This window comes from Bos mutus, chromosome 28 (assembly GCF_027580195.1).
Source record: "Bos mutus isolate GX-2022 chromosome 28, NWIPB_WYAK_1.1, whole genome shotgun sequence".
Taxonomy (NCBI): Eukaryota; Metazoa; Chordata; class Mammalia; order Artiodactyla; family Bovidae; genus Bos; species Bos mutus.
Window position 1 is genome coordinate 21085130 of NC_091644.1, and position 16932 is coordinate 21102061.

The 16932-nt window shown below is 37.8% G+C and overlaps 1 protein-coding gene across 4 annotated transcripts in view; it reads right to left on the reverse strand.

Moving 5' to 3' along the window:
- MYPN (myopalladin) overlaps nucleotides 1-16932 on the reverse strand; it is a 114723-nt gene that overhangs the window by 74655 nt on the left and 23136 nt on the right. Inside the window, exon 2 of one of the 4 annotated variants that reach the window (XM_005907324.2) lies at nucleotides 10453-11355. The exons of the other annotated variants lie outside the window; for them this stretch is intronic. Coding sequence (XP_005907386.2) covers nucleotides 10453-11354 — 902 coding nt within the window. The 5' untranslated portion in view covers nucleotide 11355. The remainder of the gene's footprint in view (nucleotides 1-10452; nucleotides 11356-16932) is intronic. 4 annotated transcript variants of the gene reach the window in all.

Below are 16932 nucleotides of genomic sequence, written 5' to 3' on the forward strand. Positions count from 1 at the left end.
TGAGTCAGTGATCTGGGGAAATGGGACAAATCCAAATGATAAAGAAGGATCCATCTTTAATGCACTAAGGACAGCTTGCCAGACCTGGTCATTTGGGTAGTTACCAAGCCTGGAAATGAAGACACTGAAGAGACACATGTTTCGGATTTATCTGGCCTTTTAAGCTGCAGATCACCATTCGGCTCTTAGGGTACTGTTTTGTCTAAAATATGGTGTGGCTCAATATCATGACTCATTGTTTTAGCACATTATCAACTCCTAAACATAATTTGAATGTGTTTTTCTGACTTACCAGTAATAATGCTCTTTAAAAGAATGATTACTCAGACTCTTCCTTTAACCCTGCCCTAGCCTTTCCAGTGTCCCTGTCATACCTCTTATTACTCCCTCTTCTAATACCCTGTTTGTTTACTTCACAGAACCTACATATCACTTATAATTATAAGCTTACTTATTGGTTTGTTTGTTTAATATCTCTCCCCCTTACTGGACAATAAACACCACAGGGCAGAGATTATCACACATGTTTGGTTTACCACTTGTTTATCTGGTTCCTTGCCCAGGGTATGACACATCAGAGCTGTTCCCAAAAATGTTTGTTGTATAGATGTTAAATGAATGAATTCAAATTAGGATTATTATAGCCTTAAGTCTGTTTTATTTTCATTTTTCAAGAAGGCTTGGGGACTAGATGCCTGATCTATTTTTATCTACTTATTTATGGCTGTGCTGGGTCTTCACTAAGGATGCCTGATGTCTTGGGTAAAGAGTGTAAGGTCTCAAACAGCTAAATGGTAGTTTACTTTTGGGGTTGGCCAAAAAGTTCATTTAAGTTTTTCCATAAGATGTTATAGAAAAACTGGATTCCATTTTTTGGCCAAGCCAATTCTTAATGACATCTTCACTCTCTCCATGCATCACTTCATATAGAAAGTGCAACTGGAGTACATTGGACAGTAAAATAACAGTAGATACTTTTTACCAGGACTCAAAGTTATGTCAGATTTTGTAAAACAATTAAATGTTTTGTATGTCCTGTTTGACCACTACCGAGGTAACAAACTTAAGTCTTCATGTCCATTGGCTATGTTTCACACATGGCAGTATGGAGGTACAAGTTGGGAGGGTATGTCTATGCTTTAAATTTTATTAACATTTATTGAGTTCTTCGAGGTGGAACATCTATTTCTGCTTTATTGACTATGCCAAAGCCTTTGACTGTGTGGATCACAATAAACTGTGGGAAATTCTAAAAGAGATGGGAATACCAGACCACCTGATCTGCCTCTTGAGAAATTTGTATGCAGGTCAGGAAGCAACAGTTAGAACTGGACATGGAACAACAGACTGGTTCCAAATAGGAAAAGGAGTACGTCAAGGCTGTATATTGTCACCCTGCTTATTTAACTTATATGTAGAGTATATCATGAGAAACGCTGGACTGGAAGAAACACAAGCTGGAATCCAGATTGCCAGGAGAAATATCAATAACCTCAGATATGCAGATGACACCACCCTTGTGGCAGAAAGTGAAGAGGAACTCAAAAGCTTCTTGATGAAAGTGAAAGTGGAGAGTGAAAAAGTTGGCTTAAAGCTCAACATTCAGAAAACGAAGATCATGGCATCCGTCCCATCACTTCATGGGAAATAGATGGGGAAACAGTGGAAACAGTGTCAGACTTTATTTTTCTGGGCTCCAAAATCACTACAGATGGTGACTGCAGCCGTGAAATTAAAAGACGCTTACTCCTTGGAAGGAAAGTTATGACCAACCTAGATAGCATATTCAAAAGCAGAGACATTACTTTGCCAACAAAGGTCCGCCTAGTCAAGACTATGGTTTTTCCTGTGGTCATGTATGGATGTGAGAGTTGGACTGTGAAGAAGGCTGAGCACCGAAGAATTGATGCTTTTGAACTGTGGTGTTGGAGAAGACTCTTGAGAGTCCCTTGGACTGCAAGGAGATCCAACCATTCCATTCTGAAGGAGATCAGCCCTGGGATTTCTTTGGAAGGAATGATGCTAAAGCTGAAACTCCAGTACTTTGGCTACCTCATGCGAAAAGTTGACTCATTGGAAAAGACTCTGATGCTGGGAGGGATTGGGGGCAGGAAGAGAAGGGGACGACAGAGGATGAGATGGCTGGATGGCATCACTGACTCGATGGACGTGAGTCTGGGTGAACTCCGGGAGTTGGTGATGGACAGGGAGGCCTGATGTGCTGTGATTCATGGGGTCGCAAAGAGCTGGACACGACTGAGTGACTGAACTGAACTGAACTGAACTCGAGGTGGAAAATTCTTGGTAAACTAGGCACAAGCTATAAAAACTAAAAACCATGAAGAAGACTTTGATACTAAAGTTAAAAATATCTAATTATCAAATGATACCTTAAATAAAAAGACAAATCAAACTGAGAGAGAATATTTTCATAACACATAATGTCATCTAGTTAGTCTCCTAATCTTATTTTTAAAATTCTTACAGATCAGTAAGAAAATAACAAACTGATAGAAAAAGCGAGTGACAGATGTAAACAGGCCCTTCATAGAAAATGAACCCTAAATGTTCAATAAACATATTTTTGAAATTTTCAACCTCATTAGTAACTGTGGAAATGAAAATTTAAATCACAACAAAAAACCTTCATACTCATCAGATACCATACCCATCAGATCTGCAAAATTAAAAGGTCTGATAAATCCATGTTGGCAATGATGTAGAACTACCAGAACTCTTATATAACATTGGTGGGAATGTAAATTGAAACAATTCCTTTGGAAAATAATTTGGTGTAATTATAAAGTGAAATTGTATACACTCTGCCAGCAGTTCCATACCTAAACATACTCATGCACCAGGAGAATATACTAGACCATTTATAATAACATTGTTCATATTAGGGAAAAAGCTGATAGCCACCCAAATGTACATTAATAATACTGTTCTCTAGCCTTACAGTAAAATATTGTATAGTAATGAAAATGAATGAACTAGAGTTACACACAACATCATGGATATACTTTTTAGAAAAAAATTCAAGTACCAGAATAATACATACATTATGATTCTACTCACATAAACACATTACAACATGTAAAATTTACTATTTTTTAAAAACTTTATTATGCATGCATGCATGCTAAGTCACTTCAGCTGTGTCTGACTCTGTGATCCTATGGACCCTGTCAGGCTCCTCTGTCCATGGGATTCTCCAGGCAAGAATACTGGAGTGGATTGCCATGCCCTCCTCCAGCAGGTCTTCCCAACCCAGGGATTGAACTTGCATCTCTTAGTTCTCCTGCATTGGCAGGTAGAACCCAAAACTTTATTATGGGAACTTAAAAACTTCCACAAAGTAGAAAGACTATATAATGAACCCCTACGTGCATATCACTTAGCTTCAACAAATTATCAACAGATAGCAAATGTGTTTTTTATATATTCTACTGTGTCCCACCTTGACTTATTTTAATGTAAATATAGGCTTTTCGGTCCCTGATGCTGGGAAAGATTGAGGGCAGAAGAAGAGGCCTCAGAAGATGAGATGGCTGGATGGCATCACTGATGCAATGGATGTGAACTTGGGCAAACTTCGGGAGATGGTGAGAGGCAGGGAGGCCTGGCGTGCTGCAGTCCTTGGGGTTGCAAAGAGTTGGACATGACTGGGTGACTGAACAACAACAATAACAATGTAGGATTTTCTGTCATTCCACCAGTAAATACTTCTGTTCCAGTATTGGTTAGGAACATAAGGATATGTTGTTAAACTGAAGAAAAACTGTTAAGGAAAATTTAAAGAGAAAACACAAGATTTGGGCTATTGGTTACCTCTAAGGGGAGAAGGAAGGGACAGGATCAGGAAGACACTCAACTTAAAAATAATACTAATGTGGGCATATAGATAGATGTGCCATTACTCTTATACTGTATCTGTACTTCTAGATATTCTTCAGTATTTATTTAAAAATGCACTTCTAAAGCAATTCAGAAAGTTCAGTCTGGTGATCCTTGTCCATTTTGGGAGTAGAGATGAGGAGGTTGGGAGATTGATTAGAGAAGGTCAGTGGCCACATGACAGGGCCTTCTACGGAATTCCTTGGAGATCTTCTATTGTAGCCCCTGGAGTTGGTGGCAGCACAGAGGCTTCACCCAACTCTTGCCTTGGAAACTTTCAAAGTGAAATGATATTTAGCATTGCCCAAGAGGGAAGAGGGCTTCTCTGGTGGCTCAGATAGTAAAGAATCTGCCCACAATGTGGGAGACGTGGGTTCGATCCCTGGGTCAGGAAGATCCCCTGGAGAAAGGCGTGGCAACCCACTCCAGTATTCTTGCCTGGAGAATCCCTAAGGACAGAGGAACCTGGCGGGCTACAGTCTATGGGGTCACAAAGAGCCAGACACAACTGAGAAAGTAAGCACAGCACAAGAGGGAAGAGCAAGAGGAGAGGGTTGCCCTGGAAGCAGCCTACATTGCCGAAGTTTGCGAGGGCAGAGGTGCGGTTTTCCCAGGGGCCAAATGGATACCACACAAGGTAGCTTGGTTTTCTGTCTGACGACGGATCCTACCTCAAAGAATGACCAGCTCGGGTGAGGTGACATCAACAGAAAGAGGCTGTGAGGAGTGTACTGAGGAGTGGGACTGAGAATCAGGTGTTACAACCTTAAGTAGAGATTGCAACATCTGGGTTAAGGAATAGAATCAAGGGCCGGTCCCCCTGGGTGAGGAGGTCTCCAAAGAGACTGCAAAAGTTCTTAGCACAGAAACAAACAGCAGTTTGGTTAAAACACAAATGTCCGGGCCTGCCCTTTAGAGAGCTTAATTCAGTAGGTCTGACATAGAAGCTGCAAATTTGCACATCCACCAAGATTCCAAGTGATGCTGACCTGTTGGTCCAGGGACCCACTTTGAGTAGCTTGTTCTGGGAGGCTTTTGAAATCTAGTCTCTATCCCTGTTCTCTGAACTTACCCCAAACCATTTCCTCCTTACTCTTCATATTCTGGTGGCATTAGTTCCTTCAGTTCCGTAAAGTCAATCATTGTCTCACTGCCTCATGTACGTTATTTCTTCACCCGGCAACAGTTTTCTGTAAACCCCGCTTTGCTAGGCTAACCTCTCATCATCTTTCCTGTCTCAGCTTTAATACTTTTAGGGAAACCTTCCCTAGTCCATTCACAAGGTTTAGTCCCTTTGCTATATGCGCCCTCCTTTATAATATTTACCACAATTATGATAATGTAATACTGTGGGGTTTTTGCCTGTGATCTTTACTAGACCCTAAGATACAGGACTCCCCTGGTGGCTCAGACGGTAAAGCATCTGTCTATAATGAGGGAGACCTGGGTTCAATCCCTGGGTTGGGAAGATCCCCTGGAGAAGGAAATGGCAATCCACTCCAGTACTATTGCCTGGAAAATCCCAAGGACAGAGGAGCCTGGTAGGCTGCAGTCCATGGGGTCGCAAAGAGTTGGACACAATTGAGCGACTTCACTTTTCTTTCAAGATACATGAAGGCAGGGGATTTTCCTTGTTCACTGCTATAATCTTATTGGCTCTAGGAGTACATGGCACATAACAGACACTTCACATTTGTTGTGTGAATGAGTAAATGAAGGTATCTAGATTGTCCCAAAAGGTAGAAGAAAAAGCCCCTAAATAATGTAGCATTTAAAAATACTTATATAATATTTTACATTACATATCATATATAATTATTTATACTATTTTATATAATTTAAAATATCCTTTGTTTTTATAACTAATTTATTTCCTTTTTATTCCTCAGCATGGCACTCATAGGCAAATGTCCAGAAGTAGCAATAGCAAAACTTAACAGCCAAATCAGACATCAGCATCTATAAAAGGTAAGTTTTTACTGCTTCAGAGGGCTATGTACAAGCAAACATACTTAGTGTGACCCAGCTGTACATTCCTGGGAAAAGAATTTCGAGTCAGGATACAAAAAGGGATCATGGCCATTTGCTGTGAATTCCTGCAGACTCTTTCATCTGTGGGTAACGCATGAGTGTATTTCAGCTCCTCCAATGAAGCTATGTCCAAAATTAACAAGCTATCAAAAACAGCTAGCTTTAATGATACAGGATCCTACCCTTACAAAACAATTTCTTCCCAGTCAACTTGGAAATCAACAAATATAGGCCAAAAGCGTTTTTCAGTTTGCTAAACTAGAATTATAGAAACATGGGTAAAATATGGAGAACACACCGAGGCACATACATACAAGGTTAGACCTCAGTGGCCAGGTATATGCGTTATATTTTCTTGCAAAAATAGAAAAAAGGATACTTTTCTTTTGGGCTGTACTGTTTTCCTTTATGGCAAACCAAAGCACCTCATTCTTGTAATGCATTTTTAAAGGCATTCTTTCAATCAAAATCTGTGCTCTTGGGTTCTATGGAGATGCTTTAGGAGTTTCAGCGGTGAGCAAGCAGGCAGGACTGCATGCTTCCTCCACCCCAATCCTCTTCAATCCCAGAAACACTAATCTCATCTTTAAGAAATCTGTGTGTGCGTGTGTGTGTGTGTGTGTATGTGTGTGTAAAGTATGTACTGGGGTAACGTAACATATTCATTGTGAGGAGAAAAGTGGGAGGAGGAATTACTGCCAAAAGAAGGTTGGAAAAAACCGTGCCCCAGCCTAGCATAACTGGATGTGAGTTCCAATGTTACCTGTATTTATAGTTCCTTTGTAACGCCAGAGATACTGCATCCAAATCTCCCAGTGTCCAGGGCATTCCTTGGAATGTCTCCAGTTCCACTACCCCCTCGTTTGCCCTTCAGTCCTACGTTTCTGGCTATCTATTGGATAGGGTCCCTCCATCTCCTCAGACTCAAATCATCCACCTCCTCCAGTTTCTCAGACCTTGACAGTGACCCCAGGGTTCTCTGAGGTGCCCAGCTTCAAATTTGTGGAATCAGTCTTTTACTCATGTCCTTCCTATCTAGTCAGTCACCAAGTTCAGCTTGGTTTCATTTCTTCTAAATATTGCTCCCTCACAGCTTTTCTGTGCTTTCCCACAGCCCCTACCCCAGTCTGATATCAGAGTGTCTGATGCCTGGAATACCTTTCACAGCCTCCAAAGTGCCCTTGGGGCTCTATTTGTTTGGGGTCTAACTCATTCATCCAGACCTATTCTACTTAAATTCTCCCTTTTATCTTAGTATGTCCTTATACACAACCTTAAATGCTTTCCACTTGATTTTGAAACCAAGTCGGAACTATTCTACTTTGCTTTCAAGGCTTTTCGAAATCATCTGGCTCCACTCTTGTCCAGTTAGGTCAGTCTCTTCACTGTCATCTAAAAATATTACTCCGCCAGCATCTGTACTTTTATATAAACATATTGAGTTGACCTGGCCTAAAAGGACCCGTCCCTCTGCCTACTTCTTCTGTCTTTTCTCTTATCTTTCCTCACCTGTTATCCCATGTTCCTCACATAGCCAAGTATCTGCAGTTCCCTGAAAACATTTGTCTCTGGGCCTTTCCACCTGCTTTCCTCTTCCACCTTAAGTTTTCTCAACTGAAGTGGCACCTCCAGCATTAACACTTCCTTCATCCTGCCCTTCAGGCCAAATATCAATCTTCCTTTGAGCTGCCATTGCATTCCATGCATACTTCTGTTACAGCCCTTATTACACAGTATTGCAATGTTTTGATCATATGTCTGTCTGACTGCTCTATTAGACTGTGAGCTACCCTCTTAGAATAGTTTTACCCTTGGTTTCAAAACAAGGTCCCTGACCTCCAGTAGCTCCCAATTGTTTTGTACTCTCAATGAGTCACTTTAGTAACTCAGTAGGTATTTGTTGAATGAATAAATGATTTACATTTCTACTTAAATTTCTTCTTTCTTCAAGGTTCAGCTAAAATTCCCTTATGTCTCTGAAGTCTTCTTTGACCTATCTAGTCCTCCAGCCCTTCATTGTCCTATAAAAATTAGGGTGAATTCTTTATTATCATTTTTATTGTAATATAGTATATTTACATGTAATGTTAGTTTTAGGTGTACAGCAAAGTGAATCAGTTTATCTATATCTATATATATCTCCACTCTTTTTTTTAGATTCTCTTTCCATATAAGCCGTTACAGAGTATTCAGTAGAGTTAGGATGATTTCTTTAATTTAGGTTGCAAGTTCCTTGAGAGCAGGGACACATGTTTATATTGCCTCTGTCATTGTATTGGTCACAGTGCTGAGTTTAGAGTAAAAGCTAGGTACGTATACTTGGTTTCTGATTAGAGTTATATACATTTATATGTAGGAAAATAATTTTCATTGAATATTCAAAGTAATATTCCTTGAATATTCATTGGAAGGACTGATGCTGAAGCTCCAATACTTTGGCCACCTGATGCAAAGAGCTGACTCATTGGAAAAGACCTTCATGCTGAGAAAAATTGAAGTCAAAATGAGGAGGGGATGGCAGAGGATGAGATGGATAGATAGCATCACTGACTCAATGGACATGAGTTTGAACAGTGAAGGACAGGGAAGCCTGGCATGCTGCAGTCCATGGGGTTGCAAAGAGTTGGACACAACTTAGCGACTGAACAACAACATCAAAAACAATCTATTTAGACAATCCTAAGTTTTTTCTTAATATTAATATGATTACTGTGATGAATTCAGAAAATACTTAGTGAATACATATTAATTTCCTGCCATCAAACCAGTGGCTGGGATATAGGCATGAATGCTATCACTAAAGAAATTCTTTCCAGGTAAAAATGAGTATTGCTGCATGGTAGTTGTGTATATTTCTTTCACTCTTAAATTTGTAAATATTTAATTGGTTGACTAAGTTGTTTCTGAGTAACCACCATATTACTTTGTTTTTGGGGGGAATGAGTATTTTGTAATTCTCCTGAGTGATTTTTCTCACAAGAGCCCCAAGTCTTTTTTGTGTTTGGGATTGTCATGATTAAGAATGGGGAGGATGAGTCTTGAGTGACCTGGTCTAATTTTTTTGAAAGGGTCCAATCTATGTCCAGAAACTAGTGGAATGGATAGAACTAGTCTAAGTAAGCCGTATCTGTGCCATAACTTGAGTGCTCACCAGCTTACTTAGACTGACCAGATGCCACTGAGTAGTATCCATCATGGTGCTATGATGACATCTTGCCAGCATCACTGACCAGAGTCCCAGGGAGTGTCATCAGGTATGCGTAGAGAAGGGTAGACACTTCCCTTTGTTATGCTGTTCCAACCCTTTGCCACGTCTTAGGCCAATTGTCTCACTCCTGATTGAAATCTAAGTCGAGTTTCTTGTTTTCCTGTTTCTTTATCCATTAGTATACTCATAATCTAGCGACTAATGTATTATGCATGACTACTATAGGCTAGGAGCTATGCCTGGTGCTCGAGACACTCCTTTCCTCAAGGAGCTCAGTTGTTTAACTAGATAGTAACATGTATATGCCATTGTAGAAATAGTATTGAGTATTGCCTTATGTTGACTCTGAAAAGCAGAATTCAATATATAAATTTGCTTTTAGACTAGAATTCCTTTAATCAATAAGCGTACATAATTTAAAATATTATTATTAATACAAGTGCTATTACTGCCCTATAATATTATTTTGCAAAAAAGATGACGCCCTGCTTACATACCTAGAATAAATCAAAAAGTATATAATAAATACTTGTAAAATAAACTTTAAATTGATCTTTACCAATTTTATTGTATCTTTATCCTATCACACTTTTTCTATTATTCGGCTTTTTTTTAAATTAAAAACTACCATAGGTATTTGTTGAGTATAGATCATAAAGACTTTTTTTTAAGCTATAGGCTGTAGGCCTGTGCTAATACCATGGTCATTAGCCACATGTGGACACTTGGAATGTGGCCAGTGCAACTGAGGAACTGAATTCTTAATTTTATTTAACCTTAATTAATTTAAATGTAAAAGCTGATACTCAATTCAGTTCTGATAGACCTTTCAAATATGTTTGGAACAATTTGGATCTTACAGTGTAGTTTTTCAACTGTATATTTTATGAACTCTAAATGCACATTAAGTATTTCCTAGAAAAATTTAGCATCCATACTGAGATGTGCTGTCAGTGCAAAATTCACATTAGATTTTGAAGCCCTAGTGTGACAAAAGGAATATAAAATGTCTTATTAATAATTTTCATATTGATTACATGTTGAAATGGTAGTTTTTTTTAATATATTGGTTGAATAATATAGTTTTAAAAATCAATTTCACCCCAAGTTATTTTATTTTTTAAAAATGTGACTATTAGAAAATTTTACATTGCACATGTGTCTAATATTATACTTCCGTTGGACAGTTTGCTTTAAACTCTGTTTTTCTCAAAGGGAGCATATAATCTTTGAAACCACATACTTGAAAGATAAAATTAGAAGGATCACAATAGATGGAAAGTAATTACCAAGCATTACTAATGGGACATTTTTACCTTACTTGAGGTGGTGGAATTCCTACCACTATGCAATCCAACTGTACTCTGGTTCCTTCTGGAACTTCTCTGCTCCGTAACTTTTGTGTGAACCGGGGAGGTTGCCCCAGAGGTTCTTCATAGTACAAAGAAGAAGGAGAGGACCCTGGGGTGGTGTCTCCACTGGCCGCCTCACCAGCAGCCTGCTCAGCTTCACGCCTCTTAGCTTCCTGCTGTTCCAGCGCATGGTTCACTTCATTATCCCTGGTATCTGCAGGGATAGGTATGGGAACTGAAGATCTTTCTCTTCTTTCTGATAAATCAGGGAAACTGGAGCTGTTTTCCTGCATAACTTGGTTTTGCGATTCCAGTTTACTCTTGTGGTTTTTGCAGGCACGAGGTCTAATCCTTTTGGAGCTATGGGCTTTGAAAAGGGATGAGAGCTCTTCGATGAAATCGGCAGCCTTATTTAAGAATACTTTTTTGGACTGGGCTTCAGAACTGTACTGTGGCCTTTTTGTCTCCTGGAGGCTCTCTTTAGAGTTGGTAGGGCTTTGAGAGTTATCCTGGCAGAAGTTAGAGTCAAAACTTGATATAGATGAGTGTTTCGTCTGATCAGAAGAAAAACGTTTTCTAGCTTGAGCTTCATCTGCTTTCTCCAGAGGGTCATAATTGATTGCCAATCTTGCCAGATTGACACTTTCATCTAACTCTTCTTGGCTCAGAAAGGCTGAAAGATCTGGAAGGTCATCTTGGCCTCCTCCACCTTCAGCAGCTCCAGAAGAACCCCCAAAATGGAAAGGGTTGGAGGAAGGCTCTGCTCGACTCCTCTCATTATTTCCCCGATGCCTAGTTTCAGCCAAATAGCTTTCTCTCAGAAGCTGAGATATGGAAGTAGAAGCTTCTAGGCTGTCGTCTTGCATGCTGTCACAAAATAGCAATAATGACAAAATGTTTAGATTATTTCTACAGAATAATAGGTCTGTGTTGATTATAGCATGATAGATACTTAAGAACTTAAACCTTAAAATTAAAATTACCTAATTTTGATAACTTTCACAAAGTTTAAAGACTTCTCAAATTGTAAAATGGAGAGGAACTGAATGAGGTTTCCCCGAAACTGGAAATAAAAGCATGGGTGATTATCACTTTATTAAATTAATCTTTAAATATGAGTTCAATGTTGAAAGCTATGCTATAACTATGGAGACATTAAATATAGTTTCTAAGCACAATTTTGATAATATCTATAAAGGGCTTTTAGTTTTAGAGGAGTTTCTCATATACAGAGATTTTCTCTCCATTCTTTCCCCTTCCCCCTGAATGTAATAAAATAACAGAAATTAAGAGATTTTGATAAAATAATCTTGTAACTGAAAAATAAAAACTTGATCTAGCTCATGAAAATAAATAATGCTTTTATGACTAGAAACTAATTGTTTAAATTCAATATTGTTTGTAGGCTCAATCTGCTCTTGAAAACTGTAGTGATTTAGCTTTTTCAAATCAGGTATAATTAATTAATTTCTATAAAAGTGTGAGTACACCTAGGTTTAAAAAAAAAATCTCTTAAATTAACATTGGTGAAGAGGAGATATGGAAGACAGGGAAGTGGGGTTCAATACAGGACACTTTTTACTGTATACCATTTTCTCACTTTTAAATCATAATTATATGAATATCTTATAATCAATTATATAGTCGCATAAGTTATATGAATATATTTATTCAAAAAATAAATAATTTGTAAAGTCTTATAAAAATAGTATGGTAACTTTCATTCAGTATAGTAACTTTAGCTCAGTCCCCTGGACTAGAAGTTTGGGTGATGCAAACCACTGTCGTATTATTGTCACATCCATTTTATTCACTCAGACATTTACTAGAGGGCTAGCAAGCTTGTGACCCTTAGGCTGTTACTCCTCTCTTTCCCCCTTTAGAGATGTAGCCAACTAATTACAGTATTCTTCCCACTGACCTTCACTTTTTTAAGTCTCCATTCCCTCAGCCACCACCAGCCAATCAGAGCTGGTAATGGAGATGAAGGCTGTTTGCCATTCTTGGCTACTGTGTGCCTTGTGCTGGAAAGGTGGAGAGGAAAGTAATATCCTGAATATTTTCGGGCTTTAACATTCTATGACAAATTTTATTTCAGTTAATTTCTCTTCCTTCTTTTGTATGACAGCCTCACTTATAAGTAAAAATATTTGTAATACCACAATGTATCACAAGTAGGGCTTCCTAGGGACTGCCCTACTTCTCATACTTTTAGAATGCTACTTAAAACTAACTTCTAAATTGACAAGGTAGGCAATCACCTTGAGAGGACAATTAGAGATGGCTGAAAGGATGACCTACAGCAAAATATTTTTCCGTCTGCTAACCACAGGCTGAGATTGACACCACTGGAGCCACTTGTTTGGGTAAAGTTTATTGTGCCTCAAAAAAAGATTGATTGAGGGACTTCCCTGGTGGTCCAGCAGCTAAGATTCCATGCTCCCAATGCAGGGGACCCGGGTTTGATCCCTGGTCAAGGAACTAGATCCCACATGCTGCAGCCAAGAGCCGGCACAGTCAAATAAATGAATATGTACTTTAAAAAAGATTAACTGAAAATGCAGAGGGGTTGGATGGGTGTGAAGATTTATCTACAAAGATATTCATCATAGTATGGATGATAATATTAAAAGAGTGGAACCATGTCCAATAAAAATTAGTTAAATTATGATATACTCATTAAATAGAACTATATGACTGTATTAAATTTTGAAGAACCCTGAAGGATATACAAAATAGTACATAATAATGTAATTGAGAGCCCAGCAGAAAATTTGTCACTTTGTACATTTACTTTGTAGAGGAACAGTTAAAGATATTAAAATAAGGTGCAAAATGCTATTTGAAAAATATGATTAATATACTGATTGAAAATCCTTTCCATTTGTAAATCAACTGTCCCATTAACCTAGTTTGAGTTTATGTATATATTTAAATGTGAGAAGAAAAATTAAGTGATTTATAAATCAGGATGTCCCCTCTATTAGTTGGACATTACTGTATATTGTGTTTTATTTATTTATTATTTTTTTTGTGTAATAAAGTTTTATTAAAGTATAAAGGAGATAGAAAAAGCTTCTGACATAGGCATCAGAAGGGGGCAGAAAGAGTACCTTGTATATTGTGTTTTAATGTGACTTTGTCTTTAATTGTTTAGTTTAAGATGGCTTTTATCTTGGGGCAACATGGAGTGAGCATTGGGTTTGGAATCAGATAAATCTGTTTTCATATTCTGGCTTCATCTCTTAGGAGTTGTGTGACTTTGAGAAAATTACCTAACTTCTCATCTGTGAAACATGGATAATATCTATTTCCCAGGGGAGTGAGGATTAATAACATTATGAATGCAAATCTCTTAACAGGGCCAACCACTATAGTGAGAGCTCAACTGATGTTAGTAAAAAGATAATATTTAGGTAAAAGGTGATGTTAGTGTTGAAGAACTTCCAGAAAGTTTATATTTATGGTGCAAATACAGAATAAAATACTCATATAAGTAATTACTGCTCTCTACAAATATTTTTTTTCTTTTTTTAAAGAAAAGGAGCCAATTGAGGTATAAATGTGTACCTGTTCTGATGCTTAGTCATGAGAAATTATTTTAACAAAAATTCCAGGTGTTCAAAATTAAGGATTTCTTTAATGTTTGAATGTAGCATTTGTTAACACTTTGGTTCAAAGCCTAATCCTGACAGTTCCTAGCTGTATAAACTTAAGAAAATTACTTAACCTCTATAAGCCTCAGTTTGCTTGTTTGTAAACAGGGATAATAATGTAGCCATCTCATAGGCTGAAGGGTTATTAAATGTGCTTGGCATTTAGTAAACAGTCAATATAGGGTAGATACTATTATTTATTATTATTTAACAACTGTGGCCACATACCATGATAAGAAATGGAAGTAGAACTAGTGACATGACTTGATGCAAGGACACATTTTGAAGAGAAATCGAACTCTAATTTTAGCATATCTATACTCCATTGAAATAGTCTTATGAACAAACTATGCTCCCTGCAGATCTTTGTACATATCTTTGCTCAGGCTGCTCCCTCTCTTCATGTATTTTTGCTATCTTATTGGCCCAAGTCCTGTACAGTCTTTAGCTCTTACCTGACACTTGGCCCTGGAATTTCTTCTTTTTCCTGAATTGGGTCCCTGTCCAATATGCTCCCCAAATTCACTGTCTTAACCCTCAAACGCAGCCCTTATTTCAGTATATATTTGCCTATTTACTATTACCTCACTTTGTTTTGTATACCATCATCTCTGTGCACGCACAGCATATAGAAGGTAATCAAAAAGTATCTGTTGAATTATTTTGTTCATTAGAACTTCCTACTAAATCTATTGTTTTTAAGTTGCAGGCTAAAGTAAGACAGATACATAGAAATATTTACAGAGGAAATTTATAGACACAAAGAAAAAATATAAACTGGTAAAAGTAGTAGGAAATTCAAAGTAACTTTCAAATAAAAATGTATTTATGGTGGATAAAATAACTAGAATTATGCGTTTTTTTCATACCAGAAGTATCAAAGAACACCTGATTGTAATTAAAAAAACTGGGTTTGAATCTCAAGTCCAACACTAAATAATTTTGCTTCTTGAGCAAGTCATTTAATGCATCTGAATCTCAATTATCCTCATCTATCAAATGGGGTAATAACAATTTCATCTCAGTTAGTTCTTAGGTGGAAATGCATATATAAATTGCTAAACTGATAGATACTACCTAAAATAGGAAATATGAACATATATTACTTTCTGTTTCAAGCATTAATTTAAAAACTATCTGTATAAAATTTATACTTTTAAAAAACTAAGAGCTATTATGGATAACCCCGCTTGCATTTATTCATCCAATAAATATTAATTGAGCATTTACTATGTGCCAGGCACTGTTCTAGGCCCCGAGGATTCATCAGTGAACAAAAGACAAAGTCCTTGCCCTCATGGAGCTGACATTCTAGTGGAGAATATATAAATGTTAAGAAGAAAAATAAAGTAGGGCAAGGGAATAGAGAATGATGGGGTAGAGAAGAAGACGTGCTATTTAGGCTAGGGATATCAGGCAAAGCTTCTCATGCAGTGGAGACGTTAGCCATGTGACCATCTGGGAGGAAGAATATTCCTGACTGAGGAAGCAGTAAGTGTCAAGGCCAGGGAAGGTGAATGTTTGGTGTGTTTGAGTCAAGCCCGGTGTTCCAGGAGGTGAGTGAAAAAGAAGAGTAGAGGGCTAGGGCATGTGAAGGCTTTCAGACCGTAGGAAAGACTTTGAGTTTTATTAAACATGTGAATGGGAAACCATCTAAAGTTTTTTGAAGCAGACAACATGGTTTTGAAAAAGTTCAACTGTGGCTGCTATGCAAAGAATGCAAGAAATGATGCTAGTTGGGATCAATGAGTGGTATCAGTGGGAGGTAGCGAGAAATGGCCAGATTTGAGGTATCTTTTGAAAATAGAGCTAGTATGATCTGCTGATGGATTGAAAGTGGAATACAAGAGAAAGAGCAGAGTCAAGAGTGATTCTAGTATTTGTAACCTAAACAACTAGGTGAATGGTGGCATTATTTACTGGGATGAGGCAGAAGCAGGTTTTAAGAAGTGTTCTCTTAGACATTTCATTTGACAGATGTCAAAGTTCTCTTAGACATTTCAAGTGGTGTGTTCACAGTGCTAAACATTGGACATTGCTTCCTTCTTTCTGCTGCTTATAAAATTGAAACAGATATTCTGCCATTTTCAAAATAAGAATCAGTAAATATCCTTGGAAACAGATTATGGTTTTGATGAAATGGTCTTAGGTTTGAAATGAGGCAATTAATGTGGCATCAAGACCAACTTCAGTAAATCATGTAAATTAATTTAGCCACATAGAATGCTTACTGAATGTTCTTCACTTTATTTTGCTAAATATCTCTATTTTTTTTCCCCTATGAATTTTCCTGAAAAAGAGTTCTCACCTCAGGACTTGCTTAAAATTTAAGAGTCTGGTTTATAAAAACAAAACTTAATGCTGATACCTTTGGACATATTTCTCAAGTCTTATTAACACAACAATATTCTTCTGTAGGTTCTAAGACTACCTTATCATTAGAAATATCATGAGTTATTAACTCATCTTTTGGTTGTAATATGGATGTTTTGCAAAATGTTATATGAAGTAATTTAAATTCAAACATGATTACTGAAGTTTTCTGGCTATGAAGTATGAAGTATTCTTAGGTATTAAGTGAAAAAGCAAATCTGGTGCTAAAAGAAAGAAAGAAAGTGAAGTCGCTCAGTCGTGTCCGACTCTTTGCGACCCCGTGGACTGTAGCCTACCAGGCTCCTCCGTCCATGGGATTCTCCAGGCAAGAGTACTGGAGTGGGTTGCCATTTCCTTCTCCAGGGGATCTTCCCAACCCAGAGATCGAACCCAGGTCTCCCACATTGCAGGCAGA